The sequence below is a fragment of the Haliotis rufescens genome, unplaced genomic scaffold (assembly GCF_023055435.1).
Source record: "Haliotis rufescens isolate VD_foot unplaced genomic scaffold, xgHalRufe1.0.p SCAF_24, whole genome shotgun sequence".
Taxonomy (NCBI): domain Eukaryota; kingdom Metazoa; phylum Mollusca; class Gastropoda; order Lepetellida; family Haliotidae; genus Haliotis; species Haliotis rufescens.
In genome coordinates, this window is record NW_025963935.1 from 1219966 (window position 1) to 1236668 (window position 16703).

At 45.2% G+C, this 16703-nt stretch overlaps 1 protein-coding gene across 15 annotated transcripts in view; it reads right to left on the bottom strand.

Annotated features, from left to right (window-relative positions):
- LOC124122833 (fasciclin-2-like) overlaps positions 1–16703 on the bottom strand; it is a 140690-nt gene that overhangs the window by 24018 nt on the left and 99969 nt on the right. For 8 of the 15 annotated variants that reach the window (XR_007222806.1, XR_007222807.1, XR_007222805.1 and 5 more), the window contains exon 17: positions 14461–14511. The exons of the other annotated variants lie outside the window; for them this stretch is intronic. Coding sequence is in view for 2 of the 8 variants with exons in the window: in XM_048401929.1 (XP_048257886.1) it covers positions 14461–14511 (51 nt within the window). In the remaining 6 variants the exon portion in view is untranslated. The remainder of the gene's footprint in view (positions 1–14460; positions 14512–16703) is intronic. 15 annotated transcript variants of the gene reach the window in all.

The window sequence follows — 16703 nt, forward strand, 5'->3', positions numbered from 1 at the left end:
AGCGCTGTGACCATCGTAAGCCAATGTTAAAGTATGGGAATTACGGTCATCTTAGCGCTAAGATCACTTTGTGCAAGTGGACACTTTTTTTAATGTGACTGATTTCTGTCCGATGTTGGCACACAAATAGTATTCAATTTACTGCCAATTCCAAGTGAGTGAGTGAGTGAGTTGGGTTTAACGCCGCTTTTAACAGTATTCCAGTTATATCACTGTGTGTCAGCTTAATATGGGAGGAAAGCTCAAAGTGATGCAGGTCTCAGACGTTTACCACTTTGGTGAAACCCACGAGCATGGGCATGGTGCTGACAAACCTAGAAACAATCGGGGTGAACCGGGATTCGAACCCACAATCAAAGGTTTCTGACATGTCCAAGGGATGCAACTTTGCACAGCGAATTGCGGCACCTTAGACAACTGGGCCACCCATGCCCCCACTTATTCCAAGAGCAGCTTCATGTTAAGTAAATGAATCATAAGTTCACAATTCAAGTTTTGTAACAGTCTGAAATATCTCAGTATGCCTAACAAATGTGGAGTAGTATGTGTCATGATCGTGTTCCCATTTTCAAGCGGCATAAGAACCAGATTGTTCTCTAGTTGTGTGTGCAAGGAGAGAGAGAGAGAGTGCTTCATGGTGGTTGGTGTGTGCTCTTTGCAGACAGACTGAGGGCACGGTGATGATGATTGAGGGGGAGAGGGGGAGAGGGGAGGGGGGGAGAGGGGAGGGGGGGAGAGGGGGAGAGGGAGCTGTCCCGTGCAACGCCGTCGCTGCTTTGGGAAAAACCTGACACGAGGAGAGAGACACGGACATGATGTGGTTAGGCTGATGGCAAGTTGGTAGGGAAGCAAAACATTTATTATTGTGTTTCACAAGGTAAAAAACTAAAAAACCAAACAACTAATTTTGGATTTTTTTCTTTTTCTTTCTTTAAAAAAAGCAACTGTGAGTGTAAATTTTCAAAAAAATGACAAAAACTGATTCCTTAAAATGTGAATGCAAGGAGGTGATGTTAGCTGATGATGACAACGATGAGAATGAAGATTATGGTCGACAACATTCCAAGCAGGGGCATGCAGTTGCAGAACTAAGTGAACTAAATTACTTTTTAAAGAACAAAATCGGCACTCAACTAAAGAAAAACCATGATCATGCAGTGATAAATGTGCTCAGCATCCTCATGCATCTCCTGGGTGTCAAAACTGTGCATCTAGCAACACCCTCACATCCCCCTGGACTTGGTGTCAAAACTGTGCATCTAGCAACACCCTCACATCCCCCTGGACTTGGTGTCAAAACTGTGCATCTAGCAACACCAATACATCCCCCTGGACTTGGTGACACAACTGTGCATCTAGCAACACCCTTACATCCCCCTGGACTTGGTGACACAACTGTGCATCCAGCAACACCCTCACATCCCCCTGGACTTGGTGTCAAAACTGTGCATCTAGCAACACCCTCACATCCTGGACTGGGTGACACAACTGTGCATCTAGCAACACCCTTACATCCCCCTGGACTTGGTGTCAAAACTGTGCATCTAGCAACACCCTAACATCCTCCTGGACTTGGTGACAGAACTGTGCATCTAGCAACACCCTCACATCCCCCTGGACTGGGTGACACAACTGTGCATCTAGCAACACCCTTACATCCCCCTGGACTTGGTGTCAAAACTGTGCATCTAGCAACACCCTCACATCCCCCTGGACTTGGTGACACAACTGTGCATCTAGCAACACCCATATATCTTCCTGGACTTGGTGACAGAACTGTGCATCCAGCAACACCCTCACATCCCCCTGGACTTGGTGACACAACTGTGCATCTAGCAACACCCATATATCTTCCTGGACTTGGTGACAGAACTGTGCATCTAGCAACATCCATACATCCCCCTGGACTTGGTGACACAACTGTGCATCTAGCAACACCCATACATCTTCCTGGACTTGGTGACACAACTGTGCATCTAGCAACATCCATACATCCCCCTGGACTTGGTGACAGAACTGTGCATCTAGGAACACCCTCACATCCCCCTGGACTTGGTGTCAAAACTGTGCATCTAGCAGCACCCATACATCTCCCTGGACTTGGTGTCAAAACTGTGCATCTAGCAACACCCATACATCCCCCTGGACTTGGTGACAAAACTGTGCATCTAGCAACACCCTCACATCCCCCTGGACTTGGTGACAGAACTGTGCATCCAGCAACACCCTCACATCCCCCTGGACTTGGTGTCAAAACTGTGCATCTAGCAACACCCATATATCTTCCTGGACTTGGTGTCAAAACTGTGCATCTAACAACACCTTTACATCCTCCTGGACTTGGTGTCAAAACTGTGCATCTAACAACACCTTTACATCCTCCTGGACTTGGTGACAGAACTGTGCATCTAGCAACACCCATACATCTCCCTGGACTTGGTGTCAAAACTGTGCATCTAGCAACACCTTTACATCCTCCTGGACTTGGTGACAGAACTGTGCATCTAGCAACACCCATACATCTCCCTGGACTTGGTGTCAAAACTGTGCATCTAACAACACCTTTACATCCTCCTGGACTTGGTGACAGAACTGTGCATCTAGCAACACCCATACATCTCCCTGGACTTGGTGTCAAAACTGTGCATCTAACAACACCTTTACATCCTCCTGGACTTGGTGACAGAACTGTGCATCTAGCAACACCCATACATCTCCCTGGACTTGGTGTCAAAACTGTGCATCTAGCAACACCCATACATCTTCCTGGACTTGGTGACAGAACTGTGCATCTAGCAACACCCATACATCTCCCTGGACTTGGTGACAGAACTGTGCATCTAGCAACACCCATACATCTTCCTGGACTTGGTGACAGAACTGTGCATCTAGCAACACCCATACATCTCCCTGGACTTGGTGACAGAACTGTGCATCTAGCAACACCCATACATCTCCCTGGACTTGGTGACAAAACTGTGCATCTAGCAACACCCATACATCTTCCTGGACTTGGTGACAGAACTGTGCATCTAGCAACACCCTCACATACCCCTGGACTTGGTGACAAAACTGTGCATCTAGCAACACCCTCACATCCCCCTGGACTTGGTGTCAAAACTGTGCATCTAGCAACACCCATACATCTTCCTGGACTTGGTGACAAAACTGTGCATCTAGCAACACCTTTACATCCTCCTGGACTTGGTGACAGAACTGTGCATCTAGCAACACCTTTATATCCCCCTGGACTTGGTGACAAAACTGTGCATCTAGCAACACCTTTACATCCTCCTGGACTTGGTGACAGAACTGTGCATCTAGCAACACCCTCACATCCCCCTGGACTTGGTGACAGAACTGTGCATCTAGCAACACCCTCACATCCCCCTGGACTTGGTGACAGAACTGTGCATCAAGCAACACCCATACATCTTCCTGGACTCGGTGACAGAACTGTGCATCTAGCAACACCCTCACATACCCCTGGACTTGGTGACAAAACTGTGCATCTAGCAACACCCTCACATCCCCCTGGACTTGGTGTCAAAACTGTGCATCTAGCAACACCCATACATCTTCCTGGACTTGGTAACACAACTGTGCATCTAGCAACACCCATACATCTCCCTGGACCTGGTGTCAAAACTGTGCATCTAGCAACACCCATACATCTCCCTGGACTTGGTAACACAACTGTGCATCTAGCAACACCTTTACATCCTCCTGGACTTGGTGACAGAACTGTGCATCTAGCAACACCCATACATCTTCCTGGACTTGGTGACAATACTCAGTATCTAGCAACACCCATACATCTTCCTGGACTTGGTGACACAACTGTGCATCTAGCAACACCCATACATCTCCCTGTACTTGGTAACAAAACTGTGCATCTAGCAACACCAATATATCTTCCTGGACTTGGTGACAAAACTGTGCATCTAGCAACACCCATACATCCCCCTGGACTTGGTGACACAACTGTGCATCTAGCAACACCCTTACATCTCCCTGGACTTGGTGACACAACTGTGCATCTAGCAACACCCATACATCTCCCTGGACTTGGTGACAAAACTGTGCATCTAGCAACACCCATACATCTCCCTGTACTTGGTAACAAAACTGTGCATCTAGCAACACCCATTTATCTTCCTGGACTTGGTGACAATACTCAGTATCTAGCAACACCCATACATCTCCCTGGACTTGGTGACAAAACTGTGCATCTAGCAACACCCATACATCTCCCTGGACTTGGTGACACAACTGTGCATCTAGCAACACCCATACATCTCCCTGGACTTGGTGACAAAACTGTGCATCTAGCAACACCCGTACATCTCCCTGGACTTGGTGACACAACTGTGCATCTAGCAACACCCTCACATCCCCCTGGACTTGGTGACACAACTGTGCATCTAGCAACACCCTCACATCCCCCTGGACTGGGTGACAAAACTGTGCATCTAGCAACACCCTCACATCCCCCTGGACTTGGTGACACAACTGTGCATCTAGCAACACCCATACATCTCCCTGGACTTGGTGACAAAACTGTGCATCTAGCAACACCCATATATCTTCCTGGACTTGGTGACAAAACTGTGCATCTAGCAACACCCATATATCTTCCTGGACTTGGTGACAAAACTGTGCATCTAGCAACACCCATACATCTCCCTGGACTTGGTGACAAAACTGTGCATCTAGCAACACCCATACATCTTCCTGGACTTGGTGACAAAACTGTGCATCTAGTAACACCCATATATCTTCCTGGACTTGGTGACAAAACTGTGCATCTAGCAACACCTTTACATCCTCCTGGGTGTCAAAACTGTGCATCTAGCAACACCTTTACATCCCCCTGGACCCTTTGTGACGGAACTGTGCATCTAGCAACACCTTTACATCCTCCTGGGTGACAAAACTGTGCATCTGGCAACACCCATACATCTCCCTGTACTTGGTAACAAAACTGTGCATCTAGCAACACCCATATATCTTCCTGGACTTGGTGACAAAACTGTGCATCTAGCAACACCCTTACATCCCCCTGGACCCTTTGTGACGGAACTGTGCATCTAGCAACACCTTTACATCCTCCTGGGTGTTAAAACTGTGCATCTAGCAACACCTTTACATCCCCCTGGACCCTTTGTGACGGAACTGTGCATCTAGCAACACCCATATATCTTCCTGGACTTGGTGACAAAACTGTGCATCTAGCAACACCCATACATCTCCCTGGACTTGGTGACACAACTGTGCAGCTAGCAACACCCATACATCTCCCTGGACTTGGTGACAAAACTGTGCATCTAGCAACACCCATACATCTCCCTGGACTTGGTGACAAAACTGTGCAGCTAGCAACACCCATACATCTCCCTGTACTTGGTAACAAAACTGTGCATCTAGTAACACCCATATATCTTCCTGGACTTGGTGACAAAATTGTGCATCTAGTAACACCCATACATCTACTTTCGTCAGTGGTCACAGCCCTGGCCTCACCATCAACAGGTCTATTCACCAGCGATCTCCCAGCTGCCTTCTACCACCCTCAGATTAGGCGAGGTTATAATTCACCAACACCAGGGCCTTCTTGCAAAAGGGATCTTAGTGCTAAGACCGTCGAAAGCCTATGTTAAAGTATGGGAGTTACGATCATCTTAGCGCTAAGACCGTCGAAAGCCTATGTTAAAGTATAGGAGTTACGATCATCTTTGCGCTAAGACCGTCGAAAGCCTATGTTAAAGTATGGGAGCTACGATCATCTTAGCGCTAAGACTGTCGAAAGCCTATGTTAAAGTATAGGAGTTACGATCATCTTAGCGCTAAGACCGTCGAAAGCCTATGTTAAAGTATGGGAGCTACGATCATCTTAGCGCTAAGACTGTCGAAAGCCTATGTTAAAGTATAGGAGTTACGATCATCTTAGCGCTAAGATCACTTTGTGCAAGTGGATCCTCGTGTTGGGAGAACTCCCCAATCCCTCAACTAGGTTTTCCATATCTACTGGAACAAGCCAGCAAGGTCGCATTCAAGGTCAAGTTTTCAACTGTGTTTCTTCTTTCAACTGTCTCTTCTGTTACAACATCAGATTATCTAGCTTATGGTGTTTTCTTGCAAGTCTAGCTTAGCTCATAATTAGCTTATGTTACTGGTGTGCTTTGTCAAAGTTAAGTTTGTAAGTCTGGAGTCAAGCATTTGGTTTAAACTTTCAACACCAGTCAACCAGAAGCTGATCCTGACACCGAATTCACTGACTCTTGTGTGATAGATGGAGCCTACATTTATCAAGGTTGGTTGGTTTGTTGTTTAACGCCACACTCAGCAATATTCCAGCTACATGACGGCGTTCTGTAAATAATCGAGTCTTGACAGGCAATCCAGTGATTGATATCATGAGCATCGATCCACGCAATTGGGATCGATGACATATATCAACCAAGTCAGCGAGCCTGACCACCCGATCCCGTTAGTCGTCTCTTACGACAAGCACAGTGGCCTTTTACAGCAAGCATGGGTTGCTGAAGACCTCTTCTACCCCGGGTCACATTATCTGCTTGTAAAACATCTTTGCTATTACATGGTACATGCTTATAGATCCTACTGTTTATAAATATGAAAGTTATGTCCATTACATTATTTAAATAGTGCATTTACAACTTAATAAGTTCACTTAAACTAAACAAGAGTCATCAGAAGATGACAAATCTCCCTGGCCCCCACAAACTAAAAAGAACAAGGCATCTAACTGTAACTGGAAGTCCTACTCGATGAGAGAATTTTTGTCTATCTGTCTGTATACAAAAGTAGTTTTTGAACTATCAAAACAAAAATACGGAACTGGGATTCAGAACCTTGTATTTCTACGTCAGAAATCAAACCTGTTGCCATGGAAACAGAAAAATTCAAAACATCCCTAATGAGCAAAAGCCACCAGTTGACAACCTGATCCTTGCGTGTGCATAGTTTCAAGAAAGAGTTCCTACAGTTTGAGAGATATGCTCCAGACAAACACACCAGTATGAACAGAGTCAAACAGAGTCAAACAGAGTCAAACAAATAGCAAAGGTCACCACTTCAGGATCTGTCTGACATATCTACCAAGTTTTGCGGAAAGATATAGAACAGTTATTTGAGTGGTGGTCCGGAACCCCCTCTTTAGAGATGAAGTTCAAATTATTTCCATGGAAAATAGCAAAAGGCACCAATTCTGGATGTCATTGATATGTATATCTGCCAAGTTTTGCATAAAGATAGTTATTGAGTTGTGCTCTGGAAACGAAATCCACCTCCTAATGAGACCAAAGTACAAATTGTTTCCATGGAAACAAACGAAAAACTAGAAGGCCCAAAGAAAATGGGATAAAAATGTATGCATTCTTTCAATCTCCTTAATTAGAATGATAGATATTATATGTCATCAACCTGATAACAGTGGCTTTCCGCTCAGTAACATGAGAAAATACCATGGAATACCCCTGATTTCGAAGCTTTGTATGAATAACACGAACGTTGATTCTTTCCATCTCTGGTATCATAAGAAAGCTATTCAAGACATCAATAGTATGACAGTTATAATAATATGAGTATTTTTGTAGCTGTACCATGCGATATTATTGGAGAGAATTTGGTTTCTAATGATGCTTTCTTGATGAAATCTGCTACAAGGATTGTGATTGGTCAAATTCAAGCATGTGAGCTAAGGCAGCCAATCAAATTACAGCAATGGTTACCGTCCTCATGTATGATAAATCTCCGACAGAGACAAAAAGTTTAGGTTAAATTGTGTTCTCTGAATGTTTCTCTGAAATTGTGGCCTATATTAACAATATGGAACTTCGTGGACATATCCGGCTAGGTTACAAACTATGACAAGGATTTCTCATGCATAAATTTTGGCATTAAACATTGTGTCCAAGCCTAAAATTCAAGGCAACGAAGGCCGAGATGTCATATGACTAACATTAGATGCAATTGCATGAAATAATGGAAACAACAACTTAGACGTAATTTTGACAAGTTTTGGATATGCTCTTGTTGATTTTATTTATTATTTTATATACTGTATTCGACGTAATAAGTGCCCCGCTCTAATAAGCGCCCATGGCGACATTTGCTAATATATTGGCTGGTGAACAATCCCAATTAGCACCCCTTCTGATTGATCAATGTGCACAAGACTTATTTATTCGCGTATAATACGCACTCGTGTGTCATATGCACCCTTGATTATGGGCAATTAAATCCTGGAAAAATATATCTGTCGTACATAAACACTTCAGGCTGTCAGCATAAACCTCGAAATTTATCTTTCAACTCTGTTTTTTTCACCAAAATAATATTCTAATAAGAGCCCCCTATTTCTAATTTTGAGAGCGCCCTGGGCGCTTATTACGTCGAATACGGTAAAACACATCTGCGTGACACATCTGTTGTTTGCTCTTTTACATGTTCGATACGGACCCGTTGTCAAAGCATGTGCCCCATTATGGGAAATAGTTAATAAATTTTAAATCTATCGACAAAACATGATAAATTAAAATGAAATACATATTTTCAGACATTGTGAAAAGTGATAGACAAAGTGATTAATAAATGAATGATATGACAGGTAGGTTCATAGTATTTTATATTATTTTGACGTGGCTCCATCGTGGGCTCTTTACTGGCCTGCAGTGTTGAAAGAGTTAATCAGGTAAGTGCTTATTTAGAGCGCCCGATTGTCTCGTGTACGTAGCCTGGTGTCTGGTCCTGTGTGTGTAGCCTGGTGTCTGGTCCTGTGTGTGTGTAGCCTGGTGTCTGGTCCTGTGTGTTTAGCCTGGTGTCTGGTCCTGTGTGTGTAGCCTGGTGTCTGGTCCTGTGTGTGTGTAGCCTGGTGTCTGGTCCTGTGTGTGTAGCCTGGTGTCTGGTCCCGTGTGTGTAGCCTGGTGTCTGGTCCTGTGTGTGTAGCCTGGTGTATGGTCCTGTGTGTGTAGCCTGGTGTCTGGTCCTGTGTGTGTAGCCTGGTGTCTGGTCCTGTGTGTGTAGCCTGGTGTCTGGTCCTGTGTGTGTAGCCTGGTGTCTTGTCCTGTGTGTGTAGCCTGGTGTCTGGTCCTGTGTGTGTAGCCTGGTGTCTGTGTCTGGTCCTGTGTGTGTAGCCTGGTGTCTGGTCCTGTGTGTGTAGCCTGGTGTATGGTCCTGTGTGTGTAGCCTGGTGTCTGGTCCTGTGTACGTAGCCTGGTGTCTGGTCCTGTGTGTGTAGCCTGGTGTCTGGTCCTGTGTGTGTAGCCTGGTGTCTGGTCCTGTGTGTAGCCTGGTGTCTGGTCCTGTGTGTGTAGCCTGGTGTCTGGTCCTGTGTGTGTAGCCTGGTGTCTGGTCCTGTGTGTGTAGCCTGGTGTGTGTAGCCTGGTGTCTGGTCCCGTGTGTGTAGCCTGGTGTCTGGTCCTGTGTGTGTAGCCTGGTGTCTGGTCCTGTGTGTGTAGCCTGGTGTCTGGTCCTGTGTGTGTAGCCTGGTGTCTGGTCCTGTGTGTGTAGCCTGGTGTCTGTGTCTGGTCCTGTGTGTGTAGCCTGGTGTCTGGTCCTGTGTGTGTAGCCTGGTGTCTGGTCCTGTGTGTGTAGCCTGGTGTCTGGTCCTGTGTGTGTAGCCTGGTGTCTGGTCCTGTGTGTGTAGCCTGGTGTCTGGTCCTGTGTGTGTAGCCTGGTGTCTGGTCCTGTGTGTGTAGCCTGGTGTGTGTAGCCTGGTGTCTGGTCCTGTGTGTGTAGCCTGGTGTCTGGTCCTGTGTGTGTAGCCTGGTGTCTGGTCCCGTGTGTGTAGCCTGGTGTCTGGTCCTGTGTGTGTAGCCTGGTGTCTGGTCCTGTGTGTGTAGCCTGGTGTCTGGTCCTGTGTGTGTAGCCTGGTGTCTGGTCCTGTGTGTGTAGCCTGGTGTCTGGTCCTGTGTGTGTAGCCTGGTGTCTGTGTCTGGTCCTGTGTGTGTAGCCTGGTGTCTGGTCCTGTGTGTGTGTAGCCTGGTGTCTGGTCCTGTGTGTGTAGCCTGGTGTCTGGTCCCGTGTGTGTAGCCTGGTGTCTGGTCCTGTGTGTGTAGCCTGGTGTCTGGTCCTGTGTGTGTAGCCTGGTGTCTGGTCCTGTGTGTGTAGCCTGGTGTCTGGTCCTGTGTGTGTAGCCTGGTGTATGGTCCTGTGTGTGTAGCCTGGTGTCTGGTACTGTGTGTGTAGCCTGGTGTCTGGTCCTGTGTGTGTAGCCTGGTGTCTGGTCCTGTGTGTGTAGCCTGGTGTCTGGTCTTGGTTTTTATCCTTAGTCCGTCAATATTTGAATAAATTTAGCATACTACACATTAGTCGTGAGACCTAAAAAGCAGTATGACCATTACAAATTTTCCAACAAGAGTTATTTTCACAACCAACAAAAGTCCGTCTTCATGGTCTTCGACACAAAGATCTATCACTGGGAAATCACACTTAAACATCCTCAGAACATATTTGTATGTGTTATAATACTTTTATCAACAAGAATATGTCACTGATATATAAGTGGAATAATCTTGACTGCCACGTCAAACCCCATTACATTTGACATTCCGTACAACGGAGGGTGACCTTAAGTTGTTTGTTTGTTGTTTTACACCGCACTCAGCACTTTTCCAGCTATATGACGGCGGTCTGTAAATAATCGAGTCTGGACCAGACAATCCAGTGATTGACATCATGAACACCTATCTACGCAATTGGGATCGATGACATGCTTCAACAAAGTCAGCAAACCTGACCACCCGATCCCTTAAGTCGCCTCTTACGACAAGCATAGACACCTTTTACGGCAAGCATGGGTTGCTGAAGCCCGTTTCTACCCTGGATCTTCACGGGTCGAGTGACCTTAAAAGCCTGAATGAACCCCGCTATCTGCTCTTGTCTGTGTACCCTATCCGGCATCTGCTGATGACAATCAGCCACCTGAACATTATGACCACGTGTACACCCACATATCGACATGCATACTCAGAAGTGGTCAGATCACAGCGACAAAATCAAAAACATTCCAACAGAGAAGCTATCGCAGTTCATAGTTGCAACACTATTCATCATTGTCTACAAATCACATGATAGTCAACAAAAGAAACGGTTTCACATCGCAAGAAACCACAGAAATTCAAACAAGGTCACCAATGTATATCTCAAGGTCATTACAAACACATATCCAAAAGGCAGAAAGTTCTATTAGGCCTAGAGGTGTGAGATAGAAGTGGTGTAAAATCTAACAACATTCCGGAAATTTGACAGCTGATGACCTAACTAAATACAGCCCTCATGGTCAGGACAGAAAGCTTCAGTCACTCGTGTTCCAGTGTTTGTTTGTTTGTTTGTTGTTTAACGCCGCACACAGCAATATTCCAGCTATATGACGGCGGTCTGTAAATAATCGAGTCTGTACCTGACAATCCAGTGATTGATAACATGAGCATCCATACAATAAATGGGATACGATGACATGCATCAACCACCCGATGCCTCTTACGACAATCATGGGTTGCTGAAGACCTATTCTACCCCAGTTCTTCAGGGCTCCCACAGTATTTCAGTAATATCAGTTGAACATTGTAAAGACCAAAGTGATGCATTCCTCTACCACCTGATAAATCCCCTGACCTGAGGATTTCAAAATGAAATGGAGCCAATACTAAATAGCCTTCCACCAACATGCATCTTCTGACCCAAAACATTTCTTTAGCCAGGCCAATTATTTAAAACTACATGACCCATAAGCAATATCCAAACCAAGCTCTGCTTCTTTCAGAATCAGATATCAGCCTATATATGCAGCAGCATAAAATCTCCCTTTACAATACTACTTCTTGCGCATCAAGTCATGACAGCAGACAAGCTCAGAAGAAATGGTGAAATCTACCAACTACAGATGTCCTCCTTCAAGGCAAGGGCTAACAACATCATCTCAAGTTCCATCTCTGGGACAAGCCAGAGACGCCACCACCGCCACCACCGCCACCCCCGCCGCCGCCACCGATGTTCAGCACAGCGGTGACACAGAAGGCACTGACCAGCTTTATAGATTGCACGGATGGTCAGGAACTAGCAACACTGGCCTGTGCTAGGTGAAGAGTTGTACGAACCATTCTTGCACCAGTGCTTCAGGTTGCTGGGCAACAGTGGTACAACACTAAAGTGCTTCAGGTTGCTGGGAAACAGTGGTACAACACTAAAGTGCTTCAGGTTGCTGGGCAACAGTGGTACAACACTAAAGTGCTTCAGGTTGCTGGGCAACAGTGGTACAACACTAAAGTGCTTCAGGTTGCTGGGCAACAGTGGTACAACACTAAAGTGCTTCAGGTTGCTGGACAACAGTGGTACAACACTAAAGTGCTTCAGGTTGCTGGGCAACAGTGGTACAACACTAAAGTGCTTTAGGTTGCTGGGCAACAGTGGTACAACACTAAAGTGCTTCAGGTCGCTTGGCAACAGTGGTACAACACTAAAGTGCTTCAGGTTGCTTGGCAACAGTGGTACAACACTAAAGTGCTTCAGGTTGCTGGGCAACAGTGGTACAACACTAAAGTGCTTAAGGTTGCTGGGCAACAGTGGTACAACACTAAAGTGCTTCAGGTTGCCTGAGGAACCCACCTCATTTTCACACAAAATCTTGTTTGTTTTGTTTTTTAACACTGCTTTCAGAAATAGTCAAGTTGTACACAGTCAGCATGACAATAATCAAATCAGGGACACACAAACCATTCTTTGATATTTTGAGCAAGTCCACATCTTCGGGTACACTGACACGCACACAACATTTTGTCTTATCGATCTACAAGCATACGTTGCTTGGTAGCTTACATGTAGGCCTGAACTATAGTTGTCGTATTTATAAGTTTATTTATTTATAAGTGTCAACTCAACTCTGATACCTGGCCCTGATACACTGGCAATGGGTCACATGCCCCTCGTCACATCAGTCGGGGACCATCATCACTATGGCATAATTGTTCAGGCAAAATATAGATCATTGAAGTCATGAACAAGGAACAGTGAACTATTCAGTCGAGATGAATCAGGAATCCATGCAATGTTCACATACCTGGACAAAATGCACTTGTGTCAAACGTGACACACAGGTTGTATTGAGGAGGCATTTGAACGTCAGATTGCTCACATAGGAAAGTTTCCTGCCTCAGAGAAATCCTGACGTTGGAATAGAACTCAGGACTGTACCATCTCGTGCACTGTTAACAATTTAACACCTACCTACCTACATGCCGTCATAATAAAGACTGGTTGAGATCAGAACTTGGCACTTGGTTAAAACCCAGATGTTGGAATAGAACTGGGGACTTAACTTTTACCAGCTAGCGCCTTGCCTTTGAGGCCACATGCGGACTTGGGAGGAGAAGAGCTTGTCACTGGGTGAAATGCAGATACTCTACTTTTACCAGCTAACGCACTACCTATGGGGCCACAGAGAATAAGGATTGGGCGAGGGAAAAGCTTGTCCCTAGATTAAAACCCTGCTGTTGGAATAGAACTCAGCAGTCTACGCCTACCAGCTAACGCATTATCTGTGAAATCACAGAATGAGGATTGGGCGAGGGAAAAGTTTGTTTCTAGGTTAAAACCCTGCTGTTGGAATAGAACTCAGCAGTCTACGCCTACCAGCTAACGCATTATCTGTGGAATCACAGAATGAGGATTGGGCGAGGGAAAAGCTTGTTTCTAGATTAAAACCCTGCTGTTGGAATAGAACTCGGCAGTCTACGCCTACCAGCTAACGCATTATCTGTGGAATCACAGAGAATAAGGATTGGGCGAGGGAAAAGCTTGTCCCTAGATTAAAACCCTGCTGTTGGAATAGAACTCGGCAGTCTACGCCTACCAGCTAACGCATTATCTGTGGAATCACAGAGAATAAGGATTGGGCGAGGGAAAAGCTTGTCCCTAGATTAAAACCCTGCTGTTGGAATAGAACTCAGCACTACTTTTACCAACTAACGCGCTACCCTTGGGGCCACACAGAACAAAGATTGGGCGAGGGAAAAGCTTGTCTCTAGGTTAAAACCCTGCTGTTGGAATAGAACTCAGCACTCTACTTTTACCAACTAACGCGCTACCCATGGGGCCACACAGAACAAGGATTGGGCGAGGGAAAAGTTTGTCTCTATGTTAAAAACCCTGCTGTTGGAATAGAACTCAGCACTCTACTTTTACCAACTAACGCGCTACCCATGGGGCCACACAGAACAAGGATTGGGCGAGGGAAAAGCTCGTCTCTAGGTTAAAACCCTGCTGTTGGAATAGAACTCAGGCTGGTCTCCGAGTTGCAAGGACATACAAAATCAGGGAGGGATTCAGTCCCAACTGATCTGCAGGCATGACAGGGCCTCAAGGCTGACTGGTCCTGCCAAGACAGGCAAGCAAGACAAGCTTCAAGCTAGGAATGGATGCAGAGTACGTTAAATCTACCTGAGTCTTCTTTTGAGGACGCAGTGACGGCCTGGATAGTTGATGATGTGGCTAGCAAGAACACAACACACTTAAAACAAATGGGCCAAATCATATCGTCAAACCTTGCTGCTTCATGCGTGACTGTGAGACGAACAGTAATTATAAACAGTATGGAGAACACTTGCGATGACAACAGCATGTCAGTTAATGAGTGAGTTGGGTTTACCGCCGCTTGGAACAGTATTACAGTTACATCACGGCGTATCAGCTTAATGTGGGAGGGAAGCCCGAAGTGATGCAGGTCTCAGACGTTTACCACTTCGGTGAAACATTAGAGCCCCCGTATGGTGCTGACAAACCTAGAAACATAATCGGGGTGAACTGGGATTCGAACCCACGATCATAGGTTCCTGGCATGACCAAGGGACGCAACTCTGCACAGAATTGTGGCACCTTAGTCAGCTGGGGTGTCAATTAATGAAGCTAAGTACTGAAACACAAGAATGAGACGACATGATTATTCTCATGAATGATTATTCTTCTAATGATCGGTCATGAGCAAATGACATTTACTGAAAGTCATTATTTCATATTAATGCGTAAGAACATAAATAAAACGGTCCTTCAGAAAAAGGTTGAAAAAAAAGTTTCATAAATGAACTGTAGCATGTTGAATAGCAATAATGGGTTGAAAAAAGCAAACTTTAAAATGTGGACTAGGAACGAAGTATCCAGATAGAAGTTAAATTGAAGCTTCGTTGATCTCAACACAGAGGCAGATAACTGGCGAACAGCAAGCTGGAATAGGGGAGATAACAGCATGTACAGAAGGACATGGAAGGTAGACAGTGGAACTCGGATCAGAGGGCCGGCTCCTGACTATTTAACACAGAGTTGATCAAGCAATGTACAGGCAACGGCAGATGGTATCTGATTGTTGAAGGGGTGCAAGTCATGCAGGCGGTACACCACATAGATCCGTGTCTCAAACAAGGAAATAAAACCCAGGAAATGAGAGTGCAACATTGGAACCAGCGCAGTTGATTATTCTGACAACACATAGCCAGTCTCTCGGGACTTACAGCCTCTTACTGAGTGAGTGAGCGAGTTTGGTTTTACGCCGCTTTTAGCAATATTCCAGCAGTACCACAAATGGGCTTCACACATTGTACCCATGTCGGGAATCGAACCCAGGTCGAGCGAATCGTGACGAGCAAACGCTTTAACCACTAGGCTACCGAACCGCACCAAAGCCCCTTGCAGGAAAACTCCTTTAAGTGGCATTTAGAAGTGATATGATGAACAAGGGAGATAGTTCTATGGATATACAACTTCTGTATTACTCTATTACTGGAACCTGAAAAATCACTAAGATTCTATGATACCAGAAATGATGACATTATATATACGTCTTGCAGTAGTGACACAACGTAAGCACAACGTCTATGGACTTCTACAAAGCAGATGCGTCATCTTCAAGTGTCTTCACTTCAGTGTGTGTGAGTGAGGTACGACGCCGCATTAAGCAATATTACAGCCATGGCGCAGCAGGGGTACAAACAACTATCAGGATTCAAACCTGGATCTTCAGCATAACAAGTGAGCACTGGACCCATGGGACCACCCATCACCCAGTTAACCATTCAGCAGTAGAAACCAACATTTTTAGTCCACTAGTCCTCATGGTACCTTAACTATGGGCCAGTTTGGCAAGGACTACAGGACTAGTGCCAATTTCTAACGCCGCCATTCCCAAACAAATCTAAAAGCACATTCAGCATTCCTGCAAAATAATCTGAACAGTGATGGCCAGAGATTATTGAGTGAACAAAGTGATATACACAACCATCATTCACACAGAACAGAGCCTAATTAACCAGTGGTAATAGGAAGAGCAAGGCAGTCCCCCCCCACGTCTTCCAGCTGCAACAGTTTGTAGTTTTTCGGCTGTATCTAAGCAACATTTAACATTCATCTAATGAAAGCACATTTGGGTACAACAGATCTAGGCCGAGTGCTTCGTCTTGGTATTGTACACATCAATAGCCCTTGTAAAGCAACACATAGTTCTCCATGTTGTTTCTACAACCATGGGAGCGGATCTTCATCTCAACTTTTCCTCTGCCTCAACAGTCATCACTTTCGGGTAATTTAAAAAAAATAAATTTATTTTTTTTAAATTTAAATATTTAAAAGAAAATATTTTTATATATTTTTTTTTTAAATTAAAAAATTTAAGTCAAAATAAGATAATGTTGAAA